Source organism: Neoarius graeffei, chromosome 26 (assembly GCF_027579695.1).
Source record: "Neoarius graeffei isolate fNeoGra1 chromosome 26, fNeoGra1.pri, whole genome shotgun sequence".
In the NCBI taxonomy this organism is placed as follows: Eukaryota; Metazoa; Chordata; class Actinopteri; order Siluriformes; family Ariidae; genus Neoarius; species Neoarius graeffei.
The window spans coordinates 3375066-3402550 of NC_083594.1; the positions used below are offsets into that span (position 1 = coordinate 3375066).

Here is a 27485-nt window from a genome sequence, read left to right on the forward strand (position 1 = left end):
TACATCAATAGTAAAACTGGAGAAATTCTGAACCTGTCTTTTGGTACCTACTAATAGAACCTCCGTTTTGTCAGCATTAAGTTTAAGGCAGTTCTTATGCAGCCATTGCTTAAGGTCAGTGATGCAAGACCTTAGCAGCTGAACAGAGGCTATGGAAGGAGTGATAGTGATATAGATTTGAATGTCATCAGCATAACAATGAAAGTTAAGGCCATGGTTACGAATAATCTGGCCTATAGGAGAAACATATAATATAAAAAGAAGGGGACCAATATATGGCACAAGTGGTATAATAGTGTATGGCAAAGATGGTTCAAATAGATATTTATGAGGGTGATGGTACAGGGAAAGAAGCTCTCTTTAATTGGTGTGCAGTGCTCTATAGCACCTGCTGGAGGACAGGAGTTGGAAAAGGTTGTGTTCAGGGTGCGAGGAATCTTTAAAGGGTCCCCGCTACGTAAGGTATTAGGCAGAGACCCGTCCACCCGTAAATTTGACGGGCGATTGCCGATTTCAACGGGCAAGTATACACACAGACGGATACTGAAACGGACGATAATGCTGAAAATTTTCGCACATGAATACTCCCACATGTCATCCGATAAATCCAGTTATGTTCCGCCCACACACGGACTGGCCATCGGGAGTAGCGGGAGTTTTCCCGGTGGGCTGGTGGTTCAGCGTGGGCCGGCGGAGAAAAAAAAAAAAAAAAACAGTTGCGCGCTGGCCTTTAATATGATAAGCAATGTTAACAGTTTCTTTAACAAACTGTTAACATTGCTTATTACAGTTGCGCGCTGGCCTTTAATATGATAAGCAATGTTAACAGTTTGTTAAAGAAACTGTTAACATTGCTTATCATATTAAAGGCCAGCGCGCAACTGTTTTTTTTTTTTTTTCTCCGCTGGCCCACACTGAACCACCGGCCCACTGGGAAAACTCCCGCTACTCCCGATGGCCAGTCCGTGTGTGGTTCCGCCATCATTTACAAATCGTAAGAAACACAGTTTAATACGAAAAATACTGAAAACTTGAAATGAAAAATCAGAATATTTCATCGTTTCCGCCATTTTGGCCCGCACTGAATCTTGTAACATGCGGACTGAATAAATCGCGAATTCTGATTGGTCGAAAATTGCCAAACACCCTGCGTTGTAGTTTCCTCTTTCTTGGCGGGAGAACCGCATTTTTTTTTGCTGACTCACTCTTCTGGATCAAGATGAATCCCAACAAATGCCCCAAATTGAATGTGACAAAAACTGATTCGTTTTTCCACAAAAAGACAGAAAAGGTATGTGTGATACATTGATTAACAAGGGGGTTTCATTGGGGTATGGTAAAATAGAATACTGTTGGGTTTTTTTTTTTATTAAATACTGTAACTAGATCAAAAGATTATATACAATTCATTGTTGTTTATTTTCTTTTCACTTTTGTTACCAAATCAAACACCATACATACATCTGATACATTCAGGAGTGAAACTGAAAAAAATACAAAGTAAAAATATGCAATATTTCTGATCAAAAATTACACGCCATTTCACCCTGAAAATGTCCTAGAATGCAGGAAATGAAGTCTAAATTTCAAAAATTTTCTGGGGGGGCATGCCCCCAGACCCCCCTAGAGGGACTTCGCGCCTGCGGCGCTCGTCTTCGCACCTGCGGCGCTTATCAGGATTATATAAAATATTATTTTTGACTGGTAAATTTCTTTTTCTGCCTAATACCCTACCGCTACGAGAAGACAGTCGGTTCTTGTCTGTCTGTCTGTCTGTCTGTCTGTCTGTCTGTCTATCTATCTATCTATCTATCTATCTATCTATCTATCTATTCATTCTAATCTATCTACAACCCCGATTCTAAAAAAGTTGGGACAAAGTACAAATTGTAAATAAAAACGGAATGCAATGATGTGGAAGTTTCAAAATTCCATATTTTATTCAGAATAGAACATAGATGACATATCAAATGTTTAAACTGAGAAAATGTATCATTTAAAGAGAAAAATTAGGTGATTTTAAATTTCATGACAACAACACATCTCAAAAAAGTTGGGACAAGGCCATGTTTACCACTGTGAGACATCCCCTTTTCTCTTTACAACAGTCTGTAAACGTCTGGGGACTGAGGAGACAAGTTGCTCAAGTTTAGGGATAGGAATGTTAACCCATTCTTGTCTAATGTAGGATTCTAGTTGCTCAACTGTCTTAGGTTTTTTTTTGTCGTATCTTCCGTTTTATGATGCGCCAAATGTTTTCTATGGGTGAAAGATCTGGACTGCAGGCTGGCCAGTTCAGTACCCGGACCCTTCTTCTACGCAGCCATGATGCTGTAATTGATCCAGTATGTGGTTTGGCATTGTCATGTTGGAAAATGCAAGGTCTTCCCTGAAAGAGACGTCGTCTGGATGGGAGCATATGTTGCTCTAGAACCTGGATATACCTTTCAGCATTGATGGTGTCTTTCCAGATGTGTAAGCTGCCCATGCCACACGCACTAATGCAACCCCATACCATCAGGGATGCAGGCTTCTGAACTGAGCGCTGATAACAATTTGGGTCGTCCTTCTCCTCTTTAGTCCGAATGACACGGCATCCCTGATTTCCATAAAGAACTTCAAATTTTGATTCGTCTGACCACGGAACAGTTTTCCACTTTGCCACAGTCCATTTTAAATGAGCCTTGGCCCAGAGAAGACGTCTGCGCTTCTGGATCATGTTTAGATACGGCTTCTTCTTTGAACTATAGAGTTTTAGCTGGCAACGGCGGATGGCACGGTGAATTGTGTTCACAGATAACGTTCTCTGGAAATATTCCTGAGCCCATTTTGTGATTTCCAATACAGAAGCATGCCTGTATGTGATGCAGTGCCGTATAAAGGCCAATTTATTCTGACAACCCAGTCCTCGCAGATGGCGTCGCAGACAGCGTCTGCGTAGCCCCCCCACCTTCGCAGACGATCTGCGCGCACCCTGCGCGCACCTCCCAAAAATTGTGACCACCGCAGACAGCGTCGCAGACAAGAGTGCTCTGATTGGTCCACTGTACATCCACTGTACACGCACTTCCGCTTCCTTACTTTCCCGGTTTGGTTTGTTTTCACGACCGCCATTTTTAAAAACACGAGCGAAGATGGAGCAGCACGAAGAGCGGTTGATCAAGGAAGTGAGGAAGTACGTACATCTATACGACTCCAGTTCTAGTCATTATAAGCATAATTATAAGTAACCGGAGGATAAACACTCCACTAACCACACCCACCAACTACTCCTAGCGATTTCGCGACCCCTTGCGTTGTGGCAGTGAATAACATCGCGCACGCCTATACTCCCTGCTCAACGATAAATTACAACTGTCTGCGAAAAGCTATCTGCGAAAGCCTTGTCGCAAGAGCATGCAGAGCCCCTAAGGGCCCGAAGATCACGGGCACCCAGTATGGTTTTCTGGCCTTGACCCTTACGCACAGAGGCAAGGCAAGTTTATTTATATAGCGCATTTCATACACAGTGGCAGTTCAATGTGCTTTACAGAGGTAAAAGCAAAACAGTAAACAATAGAAAATAAAATTACATAAAATAAAAGGGGAAGAAGAGAAAAAAATAAGAATTAAACAATAGTAGAAATACAATAATAAAATGAAGTAGAAGTTCAGTAAAAAACAGCAGAATAAAATAGAATAAAAGTTAAGTAAAGTTTAAAACATGTAAAGATGATGATATTAATCAGTTAGCAGAAAGCATCTGAAAACAGCTTGGTCTGTAGTCTAGATTTGAAGCTGCCAACAGCAGGAGCATTTTTGATGTCCTCTGGCAGTTGGTTCCATAGCTGCACTGCATAGTAGCTAAAAGCTGCTTCACCACACTTTGTTTTAACAACTGGTTTTACCAGTAAATTTTTCTGCTGCGATCTGGTAGATCTGATTGGGTTAGGCCGCTGCAACATATCAGAGAGGTAATTGGGCCCTGTACCATTTAGAGATTTGTACACCAGCAGCAATGCTTTAAAGTCAATTCTGTAGCTTACTGGAAGCCAGTGAAGGGACCTTAGAATTGGAGTAATGTGCTCTGTTCTTTTTGTTCGTGTGAGAACCCTCGCCGCTGCATTTTGAACCAGCTGAAGTCGTTTGATGGTCTTTTTTGGCAGGCCTGTGAAAAGGCCATTGCAGTAATCAACCCTACTAGAGATGAAGGCATGTATTAGTTTTTCCAGATCATTTTTTGACATAAGTCCTCTTAGTTTGGAAATGTTTTTTAGGTGATAAAATGCCGATTTAGTGATTGCTTTCATGTGACTATCAAAGTTTAGTTCGCTGTCAATGAAAACACCAAGATTTTTAACCATATCTTTTGTTTTAATCCCCTTTGTGTCAAGAATAGTGGTAATCCTGAGTCTTTCATCTTTTTTCCCAAATAGAATTACTTCTGTTTTATTTGTGTTCAGCTGAAGAAAATTTTGTGACATCCAGTTGTTGATTTGGTCGATACACTGGTAGAGACATTCAAGGGGGGCATAATCATTAGGTGATGGAGCAAAATAAATTTGGGTGTCATCTGCATAGCAGTGATACAAAATTGAGTTGTTCTTGGTAATTTGTCCAAGTGGGAGCATATAAAGGGTGAATAGTAATGGTCCAAGAATCGACCCCTGGGGGACACCACAGGTCAAGGACATTGATGTTGAGGTACAATTTCCCAGGGTAACAAAGAAGCTTCTATCTTTTAAGTATGATTTTAACCAATTGATAACTTTACCAGTCAACCCAACCCAGTGTTCAAGTCGATATAGCAGTATGTTGTGATCAACAGTATCAAAAGCTGCACTGAGGTCCAGTAACACCAGGACCGTTGTTTTGCCTGCATCAGTATTAAGACGTATGTCATTTATAACTTTAATCAGCGCTGTTTCAGTGCTATGATTGGCATGAAATCCTGACTGAAAGTTATCAAAACAGCTGTTTGATATCAAGAAGGCAGTTAATTGATTGAAGACAATTTTTTCAAGGATTTTCCCGATGAATGGTAGATTTGATATTGGCCTGTAGTTGTTCAATACTGAAGCATCCAGATTATTCTTTTTAAGTAGGGGCTTTACAACGGCTTTTTTCAGGGATACAGGGAAAATGCCAGTCTCTAGGGATGTATTTATGATCTGAAGCACATCTGTAATTATAAGGTGAAGAACAGACTTAAAAAAGTTGGTGGGCAGAATGTCCAATTCAGATGTTGAGGAACTGAGATTTTGTACAGTTTTTTCAAGAGTCTTGTAATCAATCAAACAAAATTCTGACATTGTGTTGAAATTTTCTGTCTGTGTCACTGGTGATTGCAGCTTTTCAGTTATTTGCAACTGAGATATATTATGAGCAATATTCTGCCGTATTTTATCAATTTTACCTTTGAAGAAGGATGCAAACTGATTGCATTTATTAACTGAGAGAAGTTCAGGTGCTAATTGTGGTGGGGGATTAGTTAGCTTCTCTACTGTTGAAAATAGCACACGGGCATTGTTCATATTCCTGTTGATGATGTTGGAGAAGAAAGACTGTCTTGCTTTACCAATTTCATAATTATATTTACAAAGCATCTCTTTATGGATTTGATAATGGATGTGAAGTTTAGATTTGCGCCACTTTCTTTCAGTCTTCCTACATTCTCTCTTTAGCAATTTAACAGCTGGGTATTGCTTCCATGGTGCTTTCTGCTTATCATTGACTCTTTTGATTTTGAATGGAGCAATATCATCCATAATTTGGGTCATATTTAAATAAAAAATTTCCAGTAAGTCGTCTACAGAGTCTGACATTTTAGTTGAGATCCGAGAGAGAGCTTGCTCAAAGAGAACACGTGTTGTCGTTTATGACTCTCCTACCCATAGTCGTTGAGCTGTTCTGAATGTGAGGAGACATAGAACTGATCAGATAAGGCCAGGTCAACAACAGTAGTAGAAACAGTAAGACCCTTTGTGATAACGAGGTCAAGGGTATGACCACGAGAGTGGGTCGGCCCCTGTACATGTTGTACTAGGTTGAAGTTGTCAGTAAGTGCAAGTAGTTCTCTGGCATAAGTGTTTTCAGGATTATCTACATGCAAGTTAAAACCCCCAGATATAATAAGACAGTCGAACTCTAAGCAAATGACTGACAACAGTTCACCAAGCTCTTCCAGAAAAACTTTGGCTGAATGTCTCGGAGGCCTATAAATAGTTAATAATAATAATATGTTAGGAGAGCATGTAACAAGTGCACATAAGTGTTCAAAGGATGTAAAATCACCAAGTGAGAACTGTTTACATTGAAAAGAGGCTTTGAATATATTTGCGATCCCTCCACCTTTCCCCTGTCGGGTAGCACTCATGAAATTAAAATTTGGGGGAGCTGCTTCAATAAGGGTGGTAGCACTCTTTGCTTGATCCAGCCATGTTTCAGTTAGAAGCAAAAAATCAAGATTGTGTTTACAAATAAGATCATTAATTAAAAATGACTTGTTTGAAAGTGATCTAACATTCAGAAGAGCTAGCTTTACACAAAGTCTAGAAGTAATATCCGAATTCTTCCAGATTCTCTGAATCTTTTGATGATATTATGCACTGTAGATGATATGTTCAAACTCTTTGCAATTTTACACTGTTGAACTCCTTTCTGATATTGCTCCACTATTTGTTGGTGCAGAATTAGGGGGAACCCCTTATGGATAACAATCTATCAAGGACCGTGACATCGCCCGGTATAGTGCAGCCGGGGCCCCACCCTGGAGCCAGGCCCAGGGTTGGGGCTCGTATGCGAGCACTTGGTGGCCAGGCCTTTGCCCACGGGGCCTGGCCGGGCTCAGCCCGAAGCGGTGACGTGGGCCCGACCTCCTGCGGGTTCACCACCCACAGAGGTAGCCGTAGGGGGCTGGTGCAGTGTGGATTGGGCGGCAGTCGAAGGCAGGGGCCTCGACGACCTGATCCCCGAACACAGCGACTAGCTGTTGGGACATGAAATGTCACTTCGCTGGGGGGGGAAAGAGCCTGAGTTTGTGCGGGAGGTTGAGAGGTACCGGCTAGAGATAGTTGGGCTCACCTCCACGCACAGCTTGGGCTCTGGAACCCAGCTCCTCGAGAAGGGCTGGACTCTCCACTTCTCTGGAGTCGCCCATGGTGAATGGCGGCGGGCTGGTGTGGGCTTGCTTATAGCTCCCCAGCTCAGCCGCCATGTGTTGGAGTTTACCCCAGTGAACGAGAGGGTTGCCTCTCTGCGCCTTAGGATCGGGGAGAGGGCTCTTGCTGTTGTTTGTGCCTACAGGCCGAATAGCAGTATAGAGTATCCGGCTTTCTTGGAGTCCCTGGGAGAGGTACTGAGAGGTGCTCAGACTGGGGACTCCATTGTTCTACTGGGGGACTTCAACGCTCACGTGGGTGACGACAGTGACACCTGGAGGGGCATGGTTGGGAGGAACGGCCTCCCCGGGAACGGCCTCCCCGATCTGAACCAGAGTGGTGTTTTGTTATTGGACTTCTGTGCTAGTCACGGTTTGTCCTTAATGAACACCATGTTCGATCATAGGGGTGTCCATAAGTGCACGTGGCACCAGGACACCTTAGGTCGGAGGTCGATGATCGACTTTGTTGTCGTTTCATCGGATCTCCGGCCCTATGTCTTGGACACTCGGGTGAAGAGAGGGGCTGAGCTGTCAACTGATCACCACCTGGTGGTGAGTTGGATCCGCTGGCGGAGGAGGAAGCCGGACAGACCTGCCAGGCCCAAACGTATGGTGAGGGTCTGCTGGGAACGTCTGGCCGAGCACTCTGTCGGGGAGGTCTTTAACTCGCACCTCCGGGAGAGCTTCTCCCAGCTTCCGAGGGAGGCGGGGGACATTGAGTCTGAGTGGACCATGTTCTCTGCCTCCATTGTCAATGCAGCTGTTCGGAGCTGTGGCCGCAAGGTCTCCGATGCCTGTCGTGGCGGCAATCCCCAAACCCAGTGGTGGACACCGGAAGTAAGGGATGCCGTCAAGCTGAAGAAGGAGTCCTATCGGGCCATGTTGGCCTCCGGGACTCCTGAGGCAGCTGATGGGTATCAGCAGGCCAGGCATGCCGCAGCTCGGGCAGTTGCGGAAGCAAAAACTTGGAACTGGGAGGAGTTCGGTGAGGCCATGGAGGAGGACTATCGGTCGGCCTCGAAGAAATTCTGGCAAACCATCCGGTGCCTCAGGAGGGGGAAGCAGTACTCTGCAAACACTGTTTCACAGTGCAGGTGGGGAGCTGTTGACCTCGACTGGGGACATTGTCGGGCGGTGGAAGGAATACTTCGAGGATCTCCTCAATCCCACTGTCACATCTTCCATTGAGGAAGTGGAGGCTGATTACTCGGAGGTGGACTCATCCATTACCCAAGCCGAAGTCACTGAGGTGGTTAACAAGCTCCTCGGTGGCAAGGCACCGGGGGTGGATGAGATCCGCCCTGAGTATCTCAAGTCTCTGGATGTTGTGGGGCTGTCTTGGCTGACACGCCTCTGCAGTATCGCATGGCGGTTGGGGACAGTGCCTCTGGAGTGGCAGACTGGGGTGGTGGTCCCTCTTTTTAAGAAAGGGTACCGGAGAGTGTGCTCAAATTATAGGGGAAATCACACTTCTCAGCCTCCCAGGGAAGGTTTACTCCAGGGTACTGGAGAGGAGAATTCGGCCGATAGTCGAACCTCAGATCCAGGAGGAACAATACGGTTTTTGTCCTGGTCGCAGAACACTGGACCAGCTCTATACCCTTCATAGGGTGCTCGAGGGTTCATGGGAGTTTGCCCAACCAGTCCACATGTGCTTTGTGGATTTGGAGAAGGCATTTGACCGTGTCCCTCGTGGTATTCTGTGGGGGGTGCTTCGGGAGTATGGGGTTCGGGGCTCTTTGCTAAGGGCTGTCTGGTCCCTGTACGAACGAAGCAGGAGTCTGGTTCGCATTGCCGGCAGTAAGTCAGACCTGTTCCCAGTGCATGTTAGACTCCGTCAGGGCTGCCCTTTGTCACCGGTTCTGTTCATAATCTTTATGGACAGAATTTCTAGGTGCAGCCAGGGGCCGGAAGGAATCCTGTTTGGGAACCACAGGATTTCATCTCTGCTTTTTGCAGATGTTGTCCTGTTGGCTTCTTCAAACCGGGACCTTCAGCATGCACTGGGGCGGTTTGCAGTAGAGTGTGACGCAGCTGGGATGAGAATCAGCACCTCCAAGTCAGAGGCTATAAATCTCGACCGGAAAAGGGTGGCTTGCCCTCTCAAGGTTGGTGGAGAAGTCCTGCCTCAAGTGGAGGAGTTTAAGTATCTCGGGATCTTGTTCACAACTGAGGGAAGGATAGAGCATGAGATCGACAGGCGGATCGGTGCGGCCTCCGCAGTGATGCGATCGCTTTACCGGTCCGTCGTGGTGAAGAAGGAGCTGAGCCAAAAGGCGAAGCTCTTGATTTACCGGTCGATCTACGTTCTGACTCTCACCTATGGTCATGAGCTTTGGGTAATGACCAAAAGAACAAGATCGCGGATACAAGCAGCTGAAATGAGTTTCCTTTGCAGGGTGGCTGGGCGCTCCCTTAGGGTGAGAAGCACAGTCACTTGAGAGGAGTTCGGAGTAGAGCCGCTGCTCCTCCACATTGAGACGAATCAGCTGAGGTGGCTCGGGCATCTCTTTCGGATGCCTCCTGGACGCCTCCCTGGGGAGGTGTTCCAGGCATGTCCCCCCGGGAGGAGGCCCTGGGGAAGACCCAGGACATGCTGGAGGGACTACGTCTCTCGGCTGGCCTGGGAACGCCTCGGTGTTCTTCCCGAGGAGCTGGCCGAGGTGTCTGGGGAAAGGGAAGTTTGGGCTTCCATGCTCAGACTGCTGCCTCCGCTACCCAGCCCCGGATAAGCGGAAGAAGATGAGACGAGATGAGAATTAGGGGGATTGGTGATCCTCTTCCCATCTTTACTTCTGAGAGCCGCTGCCACTCCAAGATGCTCTTTTTATACCCAGTCATGTTAATGACCTATTGCCAATTGACCTAATGAGTTGCAATTTGGTCCTCCAGCTGTTCCTTTTTTGTACCTTTAACTTTTCCAGCCTCTTATTGCCCCTGCCCCAACTTTTTTGAGATGTGTTGCTGTCATGAAATTTCAAATGAGCCAATATTTGGCATGAAATTTCAAAATGTCTCACTTTCGACATTTGATATGTTGGCTATGTTCTATTGTGAATACAATATCAGTTTTTGAGATTTGTAAATTATCACATTCCGTTTTTATTTACAATTTGTACTTTGTCCCAACTTTTTTGGAATCGGGGTTCTATCTATCTATCTATCTATCTATCTATCTATCTATCTATCTATCTATCTATCTATCTATCTATCTATCTATCTGAATAACGTCAATAACGAGGTTGTGAACATTAATAACTAGCTCACTGCTCTTTTCCCTCCATCCAGTTGCCTTTAAACACGTCTCCATGTCTCATATCTTCACAGTTCAGTGATTCTCGATCATCATTGTTGCCATGAATGTTGGAAGATCAGCAATAAGCATCACCTCTGACTCCTCCAGTGCACTGGGTAAACACACCGTCCTGTAGAAATGAGCTCTCACTGAAGAACACATAGCTGTTAATAATAATTAGATGTGGCTTTGGTCCAAGATATGTGTGTGTGTGTGTGTGTGTGTGTGTGTGTGTGTGTGTGTGTCACAACAGAGGCACAGTTAGCCAAGCTGCAGAGGCAGTTACGCGTCATGGAGGCTGATCGGCAGACCTACAGAATCCAGTCACAGGAACTTATTCGCAGACAAAGGTCAGTCAAACATACATACACACTTTTTTGTTTTTTTTCCTGGAACACTGCACATCTTGAGGCGCCGCTACCTCATAAATAACTCCAGGGTTCTGGTTCAGTCCAGAGCTCAGGTGAGCATCTGTGTGGAGTTTTAGATGTTCTTCCCATGCCTTTCTTGGTTCTTTTCAGGTTCTCCGGTTTCCTCCGTCTGTCAAAAAACATGCCAGTGAGTTGAATTGGTCTAAATGGGGTGTGAATCCACCTACTGAGATGTTTTTGGGGAGTTGGAGGAGAGTGGAGAACGTAAAAAGAACCCACACAGACATGTAGAGAACACAGAACACTCCAAACAGACTCTGTTGAACAGAACCATCTTGCACAGCCTGTATAATGTTTTTGTTCCAGTAATAAGCACTTTGTGTATTTAAAACAAGTTTTTCTTCAAGAAGGAGGTTTGGTTTAACATGTTTATACTCATGATGTCAAAAGTTCAAATTCTCATAATATTTATTCTTCTAATTTTTGTATACACTGTGTGTGTGTGCGCGTGCGCGCTGCCTGTCAGGCTGGAGATAGAGAAGCTGTGCAAGGAATATGAGGAGGTGCAGAAAAGCCTGCATGCAGCCGAGAACCGGTCGTGCAAGCAGACCGACACCCGAGACACCCGGCAGATCCGAGCTCTCCTGGACCGCTGCAACGAGCTCAACAAGCAGCTGCAGAGAGACCAGCTCAGTCAAGCAGAGCGAGAGCGAGAGGTGATGACCTTCCAACATCACACGCGCTCGCTGCACGCACTCGCTGCACGCGCTCACTGCACGCACACATGCAACAAAGTGGCTGAGTTATTTACAATTCAAAACACATGCTGTACAAACAGCAGCCATCTTCCTCCAGGAGCATGTTCAGACATCAGAGCTGAAAACAAACCTGATCGATTGGTGTTTTTTATTATTATTATTATTATCCACATTCACTGGATATGAGCAATTGCACACTCTGGCTACTCTACTACTAGGCGATCAGCTCATATACCATGAGTAGAGAGAAACAAAATGGCGGCGAGTGTTGCTGAACGAACCGAGGACGAAATAAAAACACTACTCACAAACAAAACCCCCAAAAAATACAAAAAAAAAGCAACAAAATATGGAATGAAAGTATTTCATGGTAAGAATATATCTTTTTTTTTCAAGAATTATTATTGCATTTACACAAATTGTTCCTGTCATTTCACCAGTTTGTTAACATTCTTTATCTTTAAGCATTAAAATTTGTTTGTTTGTTTGTTTGTTTGTTTGTTTTTTAAAGACTGGTTCAAAAACTCAAAGAAGTTTGAAAATTACAGAACCGAAATATCCAAGGAAGAATTAAATAAATGTCTAAAGCTATTCTATACCTCGACACGATAGCAAGACGGCACTTTCTATAAAAAAAACAACACTAAAGTCAATTCGTGCCGTCATCGATAGGTTTTTAAGAAGTCCGCCTGAGCAGAAATGATTTTGTCAGACATTTTGTATAGTTTTTATTTATCGAATTTGCAAAAAATAAAATGCACCATTTCTCAAAATCCACTGAATGTGGACAGAATAAAACAGTTATTCCACTCAATCTCATCGTATATGGCTTATAGACAACTCGGTTTGTTGTTACAAGCTCAGTATCAGAGAGACAAATCTAGTGATCTGGTCTTTAGCTGTACAGCACGACACGAATCAAAGTCCCTCCCGTGCCAGGACCTGGTCTTCCCTGACAGTCTCCCATCCCAGTACTAACCAGGCCCTTAAGGCGCATTGGTCGGCACCAATCTCTGTTTCTGTGGCCCTCGGCCTCTCACCTATACAGCTAGGGTTACAGTGAGGGGGCGTGTCCTCTGGTAATCACGAGAGTTTGACTCCGTTCACGTCTGTATTGCAGCATGCCTTCCCAGCCTTTGGTATGACCCGACCGCGAGTAGAACTCATGATCTCCCGATCGAGAGGCGGACATGCTAACCACTAGGCCAGCTTGCGGTCATGACACGAATAAACATGCAAAAAAATTGTTGATGAATTTAATGCAACATTAATCTCCCATCTCATCTCATTATCTGTAGCCGCTTTATCCTGTTCTACAGGGTCGCAGGCAAGCTGGAGCCTATCCCAGCTGACTACGGGCGAAAGGCGGGGTACACCCTGGACAAGTCGCCAGGTCATCACAGGGCTGACACATAGACACAGACAACCATTCACACTCACATTCACACCTACGCTCAATTTAGAGTCACCAGTTAACCTAACCTGCATGTCTTTGGACTGTGGGGGAAACCGGAGCACCCGGAGGAAACCCACGCGGACACGGGGAGAACACGCAAACTCCACACAGAAAGGCCCTCGCCGGCCACGGGGCTCGAACCCGGACCTTCTTGCTGTGAGGCGACAGCGCTAACCACTACACCACCATGCCGCCCTGCAACATTAATATTTATGTTAAATGCAACGCGATGTGAGCATTCCACAGAAAGAATCTGATGCTGAGCTGATCTGAGCTGGTGCTTAATCTTTTACAAAAAAATTAATAATAATAAGGACAAGAAAAGAAAGTTTTGGGTACATCCTGTCCTGGGAACTAGGTGAGAACGTGGGGAGGTTCACTGCTTGGTTCAGGATTTTTAAAAAAATAAAAAATTTAAATCATAACGTCAGATCACGCTTTACATGTAAAGACCTTAATATTAAAAAGTCATAACATCATTTATATATTCGATGTATAGACAGTGTTGGCGTTGTTTGTTTGCTTGTTTTTGTGTTTGTTGTTTTTTTTTTTTTTTTAACACAGTTAGAAACTTTACATGAATGCATTATTGTGCATTTATTTGTGCAAGCAAGAAAGACAACAAGAACAAAAAAATAAAAACCAAAAGGGAATGTCATCAAAAACATATCACTGTACTGTTAATCTTTCAGGATGAATTAAATTTTTTCCAACTGCAAATGTTTTATTACTTTTAGCAAGGTTAAATGATCTGTTTTTTGTTTTGTCCCCCCCCCATTTAACAAAATCAGTCGTCGTGCCAACAACATCACAAAACATCGTACAACCCCGATTCCAAAAAAGTTGGGACAAAGTACAAATTGTAAATAAAAACGGAATGCAATAATTTACAAATCTCAAAAACTGATATTGTATTCACAATAGAACATAGACAACATATCAAATGTCGAAAGTGAGACATTTTGAAATTTCATGCCAAATATTGGCTCATTTGAAATTTCATGACAGCAACACGTCTCAAAAAAGTTGGGACAGGGGCAATAAGAGGCTGGAAAAGTTAAAGGTACAAAAAAGGAACAGCTGGAGGACCAAATTGCAACTCATTAGGTCAATTGGCAATAGGTCATTAACATGACTGGGTATAAAAAGAGCATCTTGGCGTGGCAGCGGCTCTCAGAAGTAAAGATGGGAAGAGGATCACCAATCCCCCTAATTCTGCGCCGACAAATAGTGGAGCAATATCAGAAAGGAGTTCGACAGTGTAAAATTGCAAAGAGTTTGAACACATCATCATCTACAGTGCATAATATCATCAAAAGATTCAGAGAATCTGGAAGAATCTCTGTGCGTAAGGGTCAAGGCCGGAAAACCATACTGGGTGCCCGTGATCTTCGGGCCCTTAGACGGCACTGCATCACATACAGGCATGCTTCTGTATTGGAAATCACAAAATGGGCTCAGGAATATTTCCAGAGAACATTATCTGTGAACGCAATTCACCGTGCCATCCGCCGTTGCCAGCTAAAACTCTATAGTTCAAAGAAGAAACTGTATCTAAACATGATCCAGAAGCGCAGACGTCTTCTCTGGGCCAAGGCTCATTTAAAATGGACTGTGGCAAAGTGGAAAACTGTTCTGTGGTCAGACGAATCAAAATTTGAAGTTCTTTATGGAAATCAGGGACGCCGTGTCATTCGGACTAAAGAGGAGAAGGACGACCCGAGTTGTTATCAGCACTCAGTTCAGAAGCCTGCATCTCTGATGGTATGGGGTTGCATTAGTGCATGTGGCATGGGCAGCTTACACATCTGGAAAGACACCATCAATGCTGAAAGGTATATCCAGGTTCTAGAGCAACATATGCTCCCATCCAGACGACGTCTCTTTCAGGGAAGACCTTGCATTTTCCAACATGACAATGCCAAACCACATACTGCATCAATTACAGCATCATGGCTGCGTAGAAGAAGGGTCCGGGTACTGAACTGGCCAGCCTGCAGTCCAGATCTTTCACCCATAGAAAACATTTGGCGCATCATAAAACGGAAGATACGACAAAAAAGACCTAAGACAGTTGAGCAACTAGAATCCTACATTAGACAAGAATGGGTTAACATTCCTATCCCTAAACTTGAGCAACTTGTCTCCTCAGTCCCCAGACGTTTACAGACTGTTGTAAAGAGAAAAGGGGATGTCTCACAGTGGGAAACATGGCCTTGTCCCAACTTTTTTGAGATGTGTTGTTGTCATGAAATTTAAAATCACCTAATTTTTCTCTTTAAATGATACATTTTCTCAGTTTAAACATTTGATATGTCATCTATGTTCTATTCTGAATAAAATATGGAATTTTGAAACTTCCACATCATTGCATTCTGTTTTTATTTACAATTTGTACTTTGTCCCAACTTTTTTGGAATCAGGGTTGTATTATCCTGGTTGTTTGTGAGCTCGATTGTGTCTGGATTTACTCTGAACGCCGCCAGAACTGGATCTGGTTGGAGTTGTTTCTGTAAAAGCTCCAAGTGATTTATTTCTAACACATTTTATGCTAACACTGATTGAAAGACCCTTACAAAAAGTCAGTTTGATTATTTTTCTGGAAAACGTTGACATTTGTGTGTGTGTGTGTGTGTGTGTGTGTGTGTGTGTGTGTGTGTGTGTGTGTGTGTGTGTGTGTTTTAACAGATACAGAGTATGCAGAAGAGACTGGACGGTCTGAGAAAATTACACACCCTTCCCCATCATAAGTTTCAAGCTCGCTACTGCCAAAAGGTCACTCGTACTCTGGAAAATAAACTGAACCTGGTGAGTTATTGTTGAAGCCGTTTTACATTCTGCCTTCTCGCATCGCAAGAGCAGCGTTTTGAAAAGAAGAATATGAGCCCCAGAGCAATAAAACACTCTGTGCAGTGCTGTGTTAGGAAAATCATCAATGCTGAGGTGGTGTGATGGTGCAAAGTTACTGTTACCACTCTGATGTTGATTATTTTCCCAGAACATCACATCCACACGTGTTTTATTCCTGAAATAATATGATATAAATATTCCCTAACCCTTTTTTTTTAAGCTGTAATTTTGAATTTGTTCCCATTTGAGGTTGCTGATGTTTTTCTGTCTCTCTTTTACCCCCACAGGCTCTCATTCACTTCAACCAGCAGCTCGTGAAAAACAACCAGCTGAGAAAGGAGCTGGAGATACTGCGCACGGACCATGGCCAATTCCAGCTGCTGAAACACAAACTGGAAAAGGTCAGTGTTTAGTGTGACACGGGTCAGGATTTAATCCCATGCATGAAAAGTTGTGGGTTGTGGATGACGTGGGAGGTTTTCTGTCTTACAGGTGCTTCAGGAAATCCATCGGGAGATCGCTGATGTCGGCTTGTCAACTGAAGCTTATGATGCCAGGTGAACTGAATTTACTGCACAGATATATTTATATTACACAGACACAAGTGTTTTACTGTGAAATACGGCACTCGCCGCTCGTATTTTTCATCCGAGCTCCATCCGGGACACTGAGAACCAAAACCGGGACATAAATCTCTGTCACTCGTGAGGAAATCGATGAATTGTTTTTGATAAATTTGGGGACTTTTTGTTTGTGAATGTGTCGATATAATAAAATAAAAAAAATCGCATGTTGGCTTGAAGATATGAAGTTTATCTTCTTGTGTTGAAAAACTTGTGTTTTTTCATACAAAATCCATCGCGGATCTGAGTGACATATTTAAATAATATTGTCTGGCTTTTTTTTGTGGTCTATCAGATATATTCCATTCAGCGAGCATGATACTGAATGAATCAAAAATAAGTAGCTCAGTGGAATATATCTGATGGACCGCGAAAAAAAGCCATTATTATTATCTTATTCATCTCATTATCTCTAGCCGCTTTATCCGTCTACAGGGTCGCAGGCAAGCTGGAGCCTATCCCAGCTGACTACGGGTGAAAGGCGGGGTACACCCTGGACAAGTCGCCAGGTCATCACAGGGCTGACACATAGACAACCATTCACACTCACATTCACACCTACGCTCAATTTAGAGTCACCAGTTAACCTAACCTGCATGTCTTTGGACTGTGGGGGAAACCGGAGCACCCGGAGGAAACCCACACGGACACGGGGAGAACATGCAAACTCCGCACAGAAAGGCCCTCGCCGGCCACGGGGCTCGAACCCAGGACCTTCTTGCTGTGAGGCGACAGCACTAACCACTACACCACCGTGCCGCCCCCATTATTATTATTATTATTATTATTATACATTTCTTTCAAAATTCTCTCAAAATTTTCCGTGTTTAACGAAGCAAACCTGGCGACCATGTTTGTTTACAAATTGTCCCAATCGCTCGCTAGCATGGAAGTTTTACGTCTCCGATGTGTGCCGTCATGTCTTGACAACCATGCAATATCGTAAACCATATTCAACGCTTATTCTCCATTGGGTAGAGTGACGTAATGCACGTAGGATAAGCGACATGCTAACAATATTGCATGCTATTGAACCAAATGAATGAAACCCGCTAGAAGGGAATAGAACACGTTTTCATTCCATCGAAAAAGTGTCCTGAATGGATAATAATTCCCGATATTTCACTCTGATGACATCACTCCCGGTGTTTTCCCGCTGACTTGTTAAAAACCAGTTCAAAATTAAAATTCTTTTGATTAACTTGCGTGTTTTTTTTTTTTGTGTGTGTGTGTGTGTGTGCATATAATATAAAGAACATTACACTGTGGCGTGAAGATATGAAGTTTATCTTCACGTGTTGAAAATATTTCTCACTCGTGAATATATACATTCACCACTCAAAGATATTATGTGGGTTGTGGTTAGTTTACAGTTTTGTACCAAGGTGCTGTGACGTAACTATAAACAGATTTTAAAAATAAGACAGTCATTTTTTTTCCTTTAATTCTTTAAGTGACGTTGCTTGATACACGAGGAATAAAACACTCCAGGACTTGCTGTTATCGGACAATAATCGGCTTTAGGGTGGTAACAATACCTCCACTGCCTTGTGATTGATTTGATTATTTTCTGGTAAAATAATCAATAAAAACAGTGTTTTATTCTTGATCTAAGATCCTGCAGGTCGAGCCCCGAAGCTTCACATCATTCCGTCCGGCTCGTATTAATTATCTGATGTGTAATAATGTGATGTTCATATGATCAATCAGATAATGGTGATCATATTCTACTTCATTATTATTAGTGTGTATGTAACACACTCTGTGTTTTTGTGCTCTTCAGACACGAAGCCCAGATGAGGTTGACGACGATGAAGGAGAAGGCGGAGAAGGAGCTGGCGCAGTGCAGTGCTGAGATGAAGGAGCTGGAGAGGCAGGTTGCACACGACCAGCGCCTTAAAGACTTCATGAGTACCAAATCCACCGAGAGGTCGAACCTGGAAGACTCGCTCAGCTACAGATACGGTGAGAGCTCCGGATACATTACCACTCTCGTTAAAGACCGAGGGAACGGTTCTGAAAAACTCTCTCGCTCATGTATCTCAAGCTGAACATATGACAGAAAATGTTCTGAAAAAAATATTAAACCCTTTCGTGTCTCAATTATTGGCACCCGTCTAGTAATACTTTGAACAACCGTCTTTTGCTGACATTATATCACTCGTATCACACCTGGGAACATTATGGCCCTTTTCCACTACCCTTTTTCAGCTCACTTCAGCCCGACACGGCTCGCGTTTCGACTACCAAAAACCAGCACGACTCAGCTCGTTTCAGCCCTGCTTAGCCCCTAAAACTCGCACCGTTTTGGAGTGGGGCTGAAGCGAGCCAAACCGTGCCGAGTGAGGCTGGGGACGTGAGCAGACACTCCCCTGTGCACTGATTGGTGAGGAGGCGTGTCCTCACATGCCCACACACGCCCCGCGAGCACGCTGGGATCTGTAAACACCGCAAACCCGGAAGGAGAAGAATTACGAATTACGAGAATTTCTGAAGCCTTATGCACCTCGCCTCATCTATACGCTCTTGCCAGTATCTGTCCGCGTTGTCGGTGACAACAAGCCACAGCACCAAGACCAGCAACACTAACTACTCCATGTCCTCCATGTTTATTGTTTACTATTCGGGTCGTGAGACTACCGCTTAAAAGCTCACTGATGTCACTGTTTGTGCTGCTTAACGACATCACGTGACGTCCACCCACTTTCGCTAACTCCACCCAATGTGTCCACCCACTTCCAGCCAGCACGGTTCAGCGCGGTTGTAGTCGAAATGCAACTCCAACAGCCCCGCTCAGCTCGACTCAGCACGGCACGGCTCAGCCCGACTCAGCCGCGTTTGTAGTGGAAAAGCGGCATTAGAGAACACAGAGCGAGCAGGATGAGAGTACTTTCAGCATTGTGTCAGATTCATAATATCTCACAAAGAATATCTCCATGATAAGGTTCTCAAACCCTTTGGCTTCTCCTCCAGTTGAGGTTCTTTTCTGTCAAACCATCTTACTTATTTTTTACACCAAAAAGGCTCTATTTTTGTCTCATGTGACCAAAGACAGTACATAGTTCACTTATGAAGGTCAACACTTTTTTTTTTTTTTTCCCCTTCTCATTTCATTTGTATATTTTCCCCATTATTTAATCTTCAGATCTTCAAATCCTCTTCGTTCATCTTGTTGGAGAGTGCATCAGTGAATTTGACCCATGAGTCACGCTGATCACGCTATATTTATTCCCCAGTGAAACAGGAAGTCATGGTTGACCCCTTATGAGTTCCGAAACACTCTGGAGAACTGGAAAGAGTAAAATAGATAACGAGACCGTCAATGACGGCGTAGCTCACTCTGGCCCCGTCTAGTCCAGAAGGAACGATCTAAAGTGGGCCACATTGTGCAATAAATGTTGTAAGCTATATATAGAAGCGATATCCACCCTAGGAATACCGACCTATTTACCAGAAAGAATCCAAAACAGCAAGGAATTGACCGAGAAGAAAAGATTTTTGTTGAACTGCTCATTAAGGCTTAATTAGTCCATAACTTCATTAATAATTGTAATTAAGCAAATCTGGGTAGAAGTTCTATGCACCCTAGGTTCCCCTACCTTCATGCCAGAAAGAATAAAAATCGGTGAAGAATTGAGGGAGAAGAAGCAATTTGTGTGGAAACTGCTCGTTAGGGTTTAATTACTCCATATCTTCATTATTAACTGCAGTTATGCAAATTTGCGTAGAAGCCATATGCACCCCAGGCAGACCTACCTTCCTGCCAAAAACAATAAAAATCAGTGAAGAATCGAGAGAGAAGAAGCGATTTTCGTGAAATGTGGACGACGCCGGATGACAGGCGAATGACGGATGACACATGATGGCATAAACTCTTCACCTGTCAGCCTGAGTTACATTTTGTTCACAGGAGTGTGTATGAGTGGCGGTAATTGTGAGATATGGCTTTTCATTGTAGGGTTTTTAATTTTCTTAGAAATTTACTTCAGTTCAGTGTTCGAGAAGTGTCCAGATTGAGCTCATGAAGCATTCATAAACTTTTTACCCATCTTTAAAGAGGGTCCCAATAATTCTGGAGCTGACTGTACATATAGGATTAAGTTATGCTTTAGATTTTACAGTTTACTTAATTCAGTTAAGAGGTTTTCCATAGTTGGAAATATGATGATGATGATTATGATGGCAGAAATGAAGAAGCAGCGGAGGCCCAATTTGGAGCCGGAAACAGTGGAGACTCAAGAGGAAGTTTTCAAGAGGCTCCAGAAGATGACCGGAGAGGACGATTTAGAAATGCTCATCACCAAATTTATCCAGGGTGAGTCAACTCTGTCTGATCTCCATTTAATCTGTTCCGAGATGATGTTTTTGATGTAATAAGGTGATTAATGCTTCAGAATGGACATGTCATAGTGTGTGTGTGTGTGTGTGTGTGTGTGTGTGTGTGTGTGTGTGTGTGTGTGTGAGTGATTTATTGGTTTAACTGATTGCTGTATGATATTGTGTGCAGATGAAGACAAGAACTTTGCTCTTTTTAATTACGTGAACGAGCAAAACACACAGGCTGAGGCTTTGAAAGCTGAAATCAATAAGGCAAGTCCAAAATCTGTTTTTCTATTTTTTTCCTGTAATCTAATTACCAGATTAGCATTTTGCAAACTGCATATGAAATCGTGACCGGATGTAGAATTAGACTCAGATGTAAAACTATGTAAAATATAAATATAAGGAAAATAAATTAACATAAAACACAGAATAGTAAATAAAATGTTGGGAAATACACAAACCGAGCCAGTGCAGATTAACATGCTTTACGTTAATCTCGTTTAAAAAAAAAAAGTCTCAGGTGATCAACTCGTTCCTTTTATGTTCATACGTTACATCACAAACACAATTTTCCTAAAAATGGCTCACTATGTGTCTCTGTTTGATGATTCAGATCGCAGACGAGATGGAGAGCTTCCAGATGGAGGCTCTGCAGCAGGAGCAGGAGCATCACACCGCCCTCAGTCAGATGGAGGAGCAGCGGAGAGACGCTGAAGCTCAGGCCCTGGAGTACGAGGCCCAGGCTAAAGAACTAACCATCATCCTGGATCAGCTTAAAGCAGGTGAGACGAGGCGGCGATTATTTAGTAATGTGAAAACAACTCCGCTCGTCATTCCTGTCCCACCTCCTAACTGCTTAACATCTGTAAAGATATTACTGACTAAAAAACACAACATATGAGCAGAATCTCAGCTTGAACGTGTACTGAGGTCATAAAATTAATTTATTAATCTTCAGTAAGCGTTTTATCCAGGTCATGGTCACGGTGGAGTCGGGTTTCTGTCCCAGGAAGTAGGAATACACACTGGAAGGGATTAAGGCTACATCCACACGACAACGGCAACGAGATGTTATTTAAAAAAATATCGCGTCCACATGGGCAACGATCAGTAAAATATCAGGTCCATATGGCAACGCAACGCTTGCTGAAAACGATGCAATACACATGCCACACCTCTAGGGGCGCTGTAAGACGGTCCCTTCGGAGACACCAGAACAATAGAAGAAGTAAGGACGCATGCGCATAAACTATTATGCGCGAGACTTCATATTAGCCACAAAGTCAGAAAAATCTGTTCGTAAAATTACATTATAATGACCAAATACAATGAAAAGTATTTTTCCAGTCTCACCTGTGAAAGGTAATCCCATGTGATCTCGTTTGGACGGTAAACCTGTTGGTACAGTTAAACGCAGCACATGAATGAGGCATCTTTATTCTCCGCTTTGACCTATCCAATATGGCGGCGAGGATGACGTATGATTCTACGCGGAAGGCGGCGTCTTTAATGGTCCGGAATAAATTGAATGCTACACGTTGATGGATTAATTTGTTCTTCTACGCCCTTTTTGAGGAATGTATTGTAGGACTTAAACCAACATCTGAAGAGGTGAGCTCGCTCCTTTTTTTCCCTATTTTTGCTGGCGGGATTGACTCTGCCCTAAGGGCTATTCTCTCTCTCTCTCTCTCTCTCTCTCTCACTTTGCACCATTACACAATAAATATTCACAGTGAAAATATTTTGTAAGCGCATTTCATGAACCAAGTTATAGGATTTGTTGACAACTCGCATCGAGTTTGTTACACTTCTACCCGGCGTGAAGCACTCAGTCATGTGGTTGTGACGTCATCGTAAACAAATCCGTTCTACTCATCCAGACGACTTCGCAATGGCAACGTTGCCAGATCTTTTCACTCTGGAACCCGTTCTCAAAAGATTGCGTTTTGGGGCACCCAAAACGCCGGTGCCGTGTGGACGCCAGGCCGAAACGATAAACAATTGTATCGGATTCACCTGAATCCGCTGCCGTGTGGACAGGGTGTAAGAGCACTGCAGGCTCCATTCACACACTAATTCACATGATGGGGTAATTTAGCATCGTCAGTCCAAATACTGGTGGGGTTTTTTATGTGCTGAGAGATGCACAAATAAAAAAAGCTTTTTGTTTTTTATTTTTTTAACTGTGTGTGTTAATGTAGGAGTGAGTGCTGTGTTTGATAAGCTCAGTTGCGACCGTGCAGCAGTGGACGATTTCCTCGGTGCTTCAGCTGAAATCACAGACTCCAACATCATGACATACCTGAGGCTGGTGGAGAAGAAAACCAACGAGCTGCTGACCATGCAGGCTTTCATCAAATCTAGGGTACAATAACGATGAAACAAGAGCCACATTTTTAACATTTCTTCTTTTTACTGAGAATCTCTCACACCTAGATGGAATAAGATCAGGACTCTTTGATTAAGGCTGTATCACTTCCCTTTTATAGCCTCATCACTGTGACTGTGAGGTGTACAACAGACACGGTGTAATCAAAATATTTTAAAAGATATATTAAAAATGCATTCGAAGTTGGTCTACTGTTAAGGGTGTGTGTTTTTTTTTTTTTTTTTTTTTTAAGTTCTGTTTGAACACTTGGCGTCACTGTGATGTAAATCCAGTGATTCGCTCTAAATCTTCTCCTCTGTCTTTTGTCAAAACAAAATGTTATTTCTATTGTTTTTGCTTTAATTAAAAAAAAAGTTGAGTAAGAGGATAGCAACAATTACAGGAGATTTCAGGAATTCGATCAGAAAGAATAATTTTCATTTAGCAAGAATGAGTGAATTGCTTTAATGAAGTAATATAACCTGCAAAATCTTTAAACTCTTTATTTATATAATCAGAAAGTCATTAAACTTCATATATAAAGCTCCTCATCTCAATGAAAGTCTCATGGTGACGGTCAGTATTATTTATTTCTCAATTTTTTTATTGTACTGTATTAGATTTGCTTCGATACAAACCAAGTTTGTAGCTCTACTGTACAGGATTTGGATATGTTAGACATTTGTGGCAGATGTTTAAGTTATTCCACAAAATCAAGTCGTACATGAGCTGATGGCCAATGAGACGCGTAGCACTGAGTTGTCTATAAAGCCATGGATGACGAGATTGAGTGGAGTAACAGTTTTATTCTATCCACATTCACTGGATTTTGAGAAACGGAGCGGTTTTATTTTTTGCAAATTCGATGAATAAAAACTTTATACAAAACGTCCAGCAAAATCTTTTTCGCTTAACAAACCGGTGAAATGCGGTGGTGTAGTGGTTAGCGCTGTCGCCTCACAGCAAGAAGGTCCGGGTTCGAGCCCCGTGGCCGGCGAGGGCCTTTCTGTGCGGAGTTTGCATGTTCTCCCCGTGTCCGCGTGGGTTTCCTCCGGGTGCTCCGGTTTCCCCCACAGTCCAAAGACATGCAGGTTAGGTTAACTGGTGACTCTAAATTGAGCGTAGGTGTGAATGTGAGTGTGAATGGTTGTCTGTGTCTATGTGTCAGCCCTGTGATGACCTGGCGACTTGTCCAGGGTGTACCCCGCCTTTCACCCGTAGTCAGCTGGGATAGGCTCCAGCTCACCTGCGACCCTGTAGAACAGGATAAAGCAGCTAGAGATAATGAGATGAGATGAAACTGGTGAAATGACCGGAGCAATTTGTGGAAAATACTGAAATAATAATTCTTGAAAAATAAAAAAGGATGCGTTCTTACCATCAAATACTTTGATTCCATATTTTGTTGCGCTTTTTTTTGTATTTTTTTGGAGTTTCCGGCTTCTTCTTTAGGGTTTTTTGACGGTTGGCAAACCAACTTAAAGGTGCATTACTGCCACCAACTGGGCTGGAGTGTGAAACGGAGATACGGGGGGGGGCTATATTCTTTTAGCTATTTCTGTTTCTTTTAAATACTTGCTGATTTTGGGGGGGGGGGGGTTGTTTTCGAGTAGTTTTTTATTTTGTCCTCGGTTGGTTCAGCAACACGCTCTGCCATTTTGTTTTTCTCTACTCATGGTATATGAGCTGATATCCTAGTAGTAGAGTAGCCAATCAGAGTGCACGATTGCTTGTATCCAGGGAATGTGGATAGAATAATCCCAAATATCTGGGAATTTCACTGAAAAGTGTTAAAAATGTAGTTTATTATGCATTTGAGCTTGGGGTTTTCTTTTCTATTTATGGCAGATTTGGAGAAACACATTTCAAAGAGTATACAGAAGAGTTTTGGTCTAGTTTGGCCAGATCGGACTGCGTTATCTGTATTTTTATATCTTAACAGGATGAGGAGAAGGAATACGATCTGAAATTGGTGGGTCCAATGCTGCTCGGACAAAGTATAGATATACAGAAACAAGCTCCTGTCATGCAGCCTGCTGTTTTATGGTAAGTACGTCAAGTAACTTGGTAAGGCTGAAAATGTAAAGTTGCGTATTACAGATGTTTTGTTTTTTTTAAATAAAATTGAGTCCAAGTGAATCGCATGTCCAGGGCTGTTAAAGCAGCTGATTGGTGATGGCTCACCCTGTCTCACATCCTATTTATAGAAAACTGAGCACATCAGTTCAACACAGTAGTCCTTATTAGTCATAAGGCAGTTAATTAAAGCCCCAGGGATCCTAAATCCAATCACGTTGCCTTGTAATGAAGTTAATGTTGATCCACAGTTTTATTTATATTTACCACATATGAATAATTGGGGGGGCGGCACGGTGGTGTAGTGGTTAGCACTGTCGCCTCACAGCAAGAAGGTCCGGGTTCGAGCCCCGGGGCCGGCGAGGGCCTTTCTGTGCGGAGTTTGCATGTTCTCCCCGTGTCCGCGTGGGTTTCCTCCAGGTGCTCCGGTTTCCCCCACAGTCCAAAGACATGCAGGTTAGGTTAACTGGTGACTCTAAATTGAGCGTAGGTGTGAATGTGAGTGTGAATGGTTGTCTGTGTCTATGTGTCAGCCCTGTGATGACCTGGCGACTTGTCCAGGGTGAACCCCGCCTTTCGCCCGTAGTCAGCTGGGATAGGATCCAGCTTGCCTGCGACCCTGTAGAACAGGATAAAGCGGCTACAGATAATGAATGAATGAATAATTGGTGACTTTTCAGGGCCTTCACTAAAAATTTCCCTTCTCAGAGTAAAGTCAGCGACCATCAACAGTCAGGAATTAACTCGTTTCATGGATGTTCGACAACATCGGGTCTCATTTATCACCAGTTTACTAAAGTTGTGGTGATTTTAAAGGCCAAACTGAATCAAAACCCACCAGATTTAAAACCGTTTCTCTGACTTTCTTCATAATCATGTGCCAGGTGTAAATTACCAAGCACATTCGCGCAGTGGTGAACCATTACCATAGAGCTGGAACTTGAGCTCAACCAAACCTTAGTCAGACGCCAAAAAAGCAACAGGGCAAAGGATTTTGTAAGGGATTAGTGGCAGGCTGCCAGGTCGCACCGTTGTTGATTTTTTTAAAAGTAAGTCAGTAAATTACACAGGGAAATGAATACTTAAGTCTGAGTGAAAAATACTGTAGCGAGCGTGCAGCGTGGAAGAAGAGTCTGGAGACAGAAATCTTAGTTTCTTGGTCGTTAGCCTGTAGCTCTCAATAGATAGCACTGGCTTGACTGCTTTATTAGCATTCGCTAACACTACTGATGAACGCTACACTAGCTGGAAGGCGACTTCACTGCTGCGCTGACTTGCGGTTAAGCTCGCGTTGGGGTTCGAGAAGGCAGAAGGCAGTAAATATTTTGTCCCTCCCACTATAAATCAAAATCTGATTGGTTAATGGTTAATTAATCTGTCACTTCTTACATAAACATACACTGCCATGGCCTTCTGTCCCGGCAATGAAGTCCTAACCAATGAGTGAGCAGCTCTAAACTCTTCTCAGCCGAGACACAACAAACAAAACAAAAAACAATCTCGCTGGATAACTTGATTTTAATGTTTTCAGGACAGTAACCCTTTCATTTCTGACGCACATTTGATAGAAAATGAGGCCAAATTAGAAGAGAATAATTATAATGACATTATGAAAGAAATTAAATATAACATTTTAAATGCTGATATGTTTGGGCTTCTCTGAACTCCTAGAAGGCCCTGACAGTTCCCCTCTGCATCCATGATATAACTGATTTGAATTTGGCCACGCCCAAAAAACTCGATAAAAGATAAGCAAGCTGACTAAACTTCCAGTAATGCAGCTCAGCCACTGCAGTGCGTCAGAAACTAACACTTGGTCATTTCGTAGGGTGCCATTATTTTTGTCCTTGTTGATTTGAAGCTGATGTTTTATTTTACTCATCAGTGAGCTTCGACTCAGAATTTGTGCATGACCAAGCATGTTTATACTCCAGGGATGACCATGATGCACACGAGTTGGCAATCCCGCATGAGGACGAACGACCTTTGACTAAGGAAGAAATCCACCAGGGCGTGATGATGAAGGTAAGGACACACCCACACTGGAAACGGGCTCGAGTTTTATCAGGTTACTGACTGCTTTGGGTTTAAATTTCAATGTGTTTCAATGCAGATTCTTCAAAAGGACAAAGCATTGCATGCTGGGATGAGCAAAGAGGCCAGGTCTGCGAAAGTCAGCGCTCTTTCCAGTCACAGAGAGGACACGCCCGAGCCCGCCCTCTGA

General features: G+C 43.3%; 1 protein-coding gene across 1 annotated transcript; it reads left to right on the plus strand.

Moving 5' to 3' along the window:
- Nucleotides 1-336: 336 nt before the first annotated feature.
- odad1 (outer dynein arm docking complex subunit 1) lies at nucleotides 337-27485 on the plus strand. Its single transcript, XM_060909747.1, has 14 exons — nucleotides 337-457; nucleotides 10690-10786; nucleotides 11334-11523; nucleotides 15710-15829; nucleotides 16159-16272; nucleotides 16364-16428; nucleotides 18278-18459; nucleotides 20681-20809; nucleotides 21002-21084; nucleotides 21431-21599; nucleotides 23019-23182; nucleotides 25128-25231; nucleotides 27196-27294; nucleotides 27359-27485. The coding sequence occupies exons 1-14, from the start codon at nucleotides 337-339 to the stop codon at nucleotides 27483-27485; spliced, it is 1764 nt and encodes a 587-aa protein (XP_060765730.1).